The sequence below is a fragment of the Leptidea sinapis genome, chromosome 18 (genome assembly GCF_905404315.1).
Source record: "Leptidea sinapis chromosome 18, ilLepSina1.1, whole genome shotgun sequence".
Classification (NCBI taxonomy): Eukaryota; Metazoa; Arthropoda; class Insecta; order Lepidoptera; family Pieridae; genus Leptidea; species Leptidea sinapis.
Genome location: NC_066282.1, coordinates 5,551,529 through 5,556,197, shown reverse-complemented (window position 1 = coordinate 5,556,197; position 4,669 = coordinate 5,551,529). Strand labels below are relative to the sequence as shown.

At 36.2% G+C, this 4,669-nt stretch overlaps 1 protein-coding gene across 1 annotated transcript; it reads right to left on the bottom strand.

The window, feature by feature from the left end:
- Positions 1-716: 716 nt before the first annotated feature.
- Positions 717-3,964, bottom strand: LOC126969333 (uncharacterized). Its single transcript, XM_050814689.1, has 4 exons — positions 3,959-3,964; positions 3,301-3,586; positions 3,043-3,153; positions 717-739 (listed from the first exon to the last, which is right to left on the bottom strand). Exons 1-4 carry the CDS (start codon positions 3,962-3,964, stop codon positions 717-719), a joined length of 426 nt encoding a protein of 141 aa, XP_050670646.1.
- Between the last annotated feature and the right edge of the window lie 705 nt (positions 3,965-4,669).

Below are 4,669 nucleotides of genomic sequence, written 5' to 3'. Positions count from 1 at the left end.
CTGTGCGATGTCTACGAGTATGAGAGAAGTGACGTCACTAAATGAACACATGCTACACCGGACATTCAACACGACATCATCGCGAACACAACACTATGATCACTCAACTTATTTCATAAATTTGTGAAGAGTCCCGAGCGCCGGGCTCGATAAGGTACAGCGAATACTTACAGCTAACTTAGCACTAGTCGTTATTTAAGATCACTGGAAGATGTTCAAAGTACAATTTAAATAAGGCCTATACAGGTAGTGTTACGCTTCATGATCGATGCCCGGAGGTGGGGCGTGGGTCACACATCCGTGTCACTGCCGCGGGACGGCGACGATCCATTTTATAGCCCTGCACGCCGCCCCTTCACCGGCAGTATCCCAGATCCCATCCCATACTGGTAATGATATATTTTGGCAGAGTATCTCTGTGGCACACCATCAATAAATTAAATAAAGTAAATAAAAATTGTAAATAAACTTTGATATATTAACGAACATTTACAAGTGCGATTGTTGCAGTAAATATCAATATTACGCTTAACGGAATTAAACCTATAGGACTTACGTTAGAGCTTACCTACTACGATGTAATACCGAGGCTACTACCGACTACAGGTATATTATTAACAGAATATCTAAAGCATATGTCACTTTGAATAACGTTCAAATTGAGCCTATAGAAAATACCACAAATCTTTTATTAAATAGATATGATATGGCTAAATTTAAGTTACAACTTTATCCTTACCTATACACAAAAGTGTAATATTTCAATTACGGTCAATTATTATAGTACTTTTATAACACTTTTCACAAATGTATGCAATATAAAATGATAAAACAATTTTTCAATTTAATATATTAGGTTACCCTTACAATAATCGTATAATCTAGATAATCGTTTTATATATTTATTTTAAACATAAAGTGGCACTTGAATCACAAATACTGGAAAAAATTTGGGCTAACGGCACCCGCGGCCTCCTCTCTCCAATACTCTCTACGTCAGGCAAGATACGACACAGGAGCCGGCCCATCAGACTATACGGCTTAAAGGAATTAATCGCTACTAGAATGCACTTCCAATCTCATCGATGTTTATATATCTTTAACATTTTGTATTACTTATCAAATTTACGAACTAATAATAAAACTCATCTCTCACACGGCCGAAATGCACTTCAATTTTATTGCTGAATAAAATATCACTACTGGAAAACGAGAGCTCGCCGCAAAGCGACAATTCGAAAACGGAATAAATAATAATTTAAACACAAGGTAAGCAATAAAAACGAGAAAAAAATAATAATAAAAACCACGAAAGAAACTCGGATCGAAACCGCCCGCGCGGCGAAACATCAACAGCCCGCGGGCGCAACAAAATAAATATGCTAACATAAGGCCACGGAGCGAGTGACTGAGGTAGCCCGCGACACGATACACTACGACCGGCATTGGAGGCCGATAAGACATACTACATGAACACTTACGATACAGTAGACAGGTGTGGACAGTTGGCTACAGCGAACGGGGAGCCGTTCGCACCACGTGACTAGGCGAAAATATTAAGCCGACCCCAGCTGGGGCCGGCGAAGCGTAATTACAACTAGACGGCGGGCGGGGCGGAGCTCTTAATACCGGTGCTTAGTTCACTAGACACCTCGCAGCGCTCCGCTCTGTGGAACACGCCCTCTTCGCTTACTGTGATGACTTCACAACGGGCTTGTCCGTCGTGAAGTCCGTTGCGGCGCAGCGTTTAGATGGACTCTCCGCCGAGTAGGTCCGGCGGCAGGAACGAGTTGAGCGACGATGGTGTGGACCGTTGCTCGTGTTGGTCGGGCCACAAACCAGGGAATCCACCCCAGCCATCCTGAAAGACAAAATTAAACTATATAGTATACTATTCCGAATTCCAAACCACAATCATGTCGAAATTGAGTTAAGAACACAAAACTGTTCACGTGATTCATATTAACGGACTGACAAAAAATGGGAGCCCTACTGTCACTCTTTAAATGACATCATGACTTAGTAGCCGAACCGACGTGTATGGAACACACTAATATTTATTCAACTTTAAACACAAATCCCTCAAAATGCGATGTTTGTGGCTTTGAACTTTTTCAAGAAATACGTCCAACTATTGTGTATATTATGAAGTTTCGAAAACGTAATCGATTTCAAGTGATCCATTAAAATATTGGCACACTTTTTACACAAATTATCTTGTCCCAAATTAGGCATATATTTAGCCTGTGTTATGGGCATTCACGACTCGTGGTCACACCAGTTTGTCACACCAGTGTGACTACGAGTAATTTTTATTCCTCGTGGTCACACCAAGGGTTTTACTACACCCTGTTGGTAACTGATATTATAAGTGATGTGTCAATTTCTATTCTCATGATATCGACATTCTCGATAGTTTAGATAACGAATGATTAAGGATAGAAATTGTTTTTTCCTCGTCTTCACACCACGGGTTTAACTACACTAATTTATTAAGATATAAAATTAGTTACAACGTTCGTTGTGTAATAAGTACCATATGTAGAAACAGGCAAAGATGTTTAACTTTTGTACATAGGTATATAATTAACGAAGTATTTCCATAAAATGGCCTAAAGAAATATTATTATTTATAGGTTTTTTTTTGGGTATTAATGATCAAATTATCTTTCTCAATTTGTCTCTTTTTCCTTCGGCTTTTTTCAATGACAATTTCCATATCCTCTTTTAAGACAGTTAATAATTTATTAACTGTCACATAATTTTTGTTAATTATTTTGTTAAGTGAAGAGTGCCAACTTTCGCAAACATTATTTGTTCGATGTGGTTCTCCGTAAACGTTCCATTCTGCAATGAAACTTTCATGTTTGAGCCAGTATTTCTTCATGTACTCTAAAAAATCTTTTACTTTGCCAACGGAGGCCCCCAAATCTTTGGCTTCATTTTTTATATAATCCCATCGTTCAGTGGTAAAATCTGGAGGCACGAGAGGTAACACTGTGCATAAACCAACAATTCGTCTGTGTAACTTTCCATTTATACCAATCGATTTTGCTTTGCGCCACAAACTGTTGCAGAAATGAAAGTAGCATTTTTTTATAACTACATCAGAGGAAATACTTTTTATAGCATTGGTGACGCTAATCTCAAAATCTGCGTAGAATTTTTTAGGACACCAAGTGGGAAAAATGCTTTTGATGATGTCGAACAACGTTATATAAGACTCCTCATTTTTATTACTCATAAGCATATGAATCAACGGCACTACATGAGTCTTTTTGGATGTGGTCCCGAAATCACCGTGGATTGAAAATAATTGAGCGAAAGGAGGTGGGGGGACACTCTTAAAAGTAGCATCGCAAAAATACTCGCCTATAGTTTTCATTTTTGATTTGGCATCATTTGTCGCAAATATGATTATCCTACTATCGCCATTTTGATAATCTGCTAGCAAAAAGTCTTCAAAAGTGGCGGGTATCTCCACTTCAGCCACTTCTTTATAGATAGTTTTCTCAACTTTGAGTTTCGTTTTACGTGCAGTATAAAGACTACATTTAACGCTGTCAAAAGATGGTAGTGCTATGCCCTGCTTTTCTGCTCTCTTTTTTTTGTTCTCTGTAGATTGTTGGCATAGACTCGGCTGAAGTAGCTGCCACCTCTTTCAGTTCATTTACTGATAAAGCACCTTTATTTTTAGATTTATCTTGTTTGTAGTCAGACTTATGCTCAACTTCTTTAAAGACCTTTTTATCCTAGAATAGAAATTTCAATCAAAACAGAATGCATCTAAGAGATAACCAAAAATAACTAAAAATTTATTTCTAGTCAAATAACTAGAATTTCAATTATATACGTACTTGAATTGTTATAGTACCAGTAAATATCATATTAGTACGGCGGTTACGACACTACCAGATTTGTGACAGGTTTTTATAAACTTTTTGTTTGTAATATTGACGTTCATTATACAACAAAACCTCGTCTCGCTTTCTTTTAATTATATAAATTTCCATAATTATCCCAGCAGTATAAAATATTGCAACAAGATTGCACTGCAAAACGTGACATCGACAATGACTGACACATAAAAAAATCAAATAGGTCATATTAAATAGATTTAAAATGACCTAAGAGGATTTATAAGTGTTGTTATTTAGTATTTTTGTGAATATGTGGATATCCCTCACAAGGGATATTATGTGGACTAAATTAATAAATAAATAATAAATAAATTAATAATAAATAAGTTAATAAATTATTAACTGCCTTAAAAGAGGATATGGAAATTGTCATTGAAAAAAGCCCACGAAAAAAGAGACAAATTGAGAAAGATAATTTGATCATTAATACCCAAAAAAAAAACTATAAATAATAATATTTCTGTAGGCCATTTTATGGAAATACTTCTTTAATTATATACCTATGTACAAAAGTTAAACATCTTTGCCTGTTTCTACATATGGTACTTATTACACAACGAACGTTTTAACTAATTTTATATCTTAATAAAATAGTGTAGTTAAACCCGTGGTGTGAAGACGAGGAAAAAACAATTTCTATCCTTAATCATTCGTTATCTAAACTATCGAGAATGTCGATATCATGAGAATAGAAATTGACACATTACTTATAATATCAATTACCAACAGGGTGTAGTAAAACCCTTGGT

What these genes read in the sequence shown, in the direction of transcription:
- LOC126969333 (XM_050814689.1), bottom strand. An exon ending in TCAATTATTTTCAATCCACG is followed by an intron (nt 3,154 to 3,300) that starts GTGATTTCGGGA and finishes AATTCTACGCAG; the next exon opens with ATTTTGAGATTAGCGTCACC. An exon ending in GCGCAAAGCAAAATCGATTG is followed by an intron (nt 740 to 3,042) that starts GTATAAATGGAA and finishes TTTTGTGTATAG; the next exon opens with GTAAGGATAAAGTTGTAACT.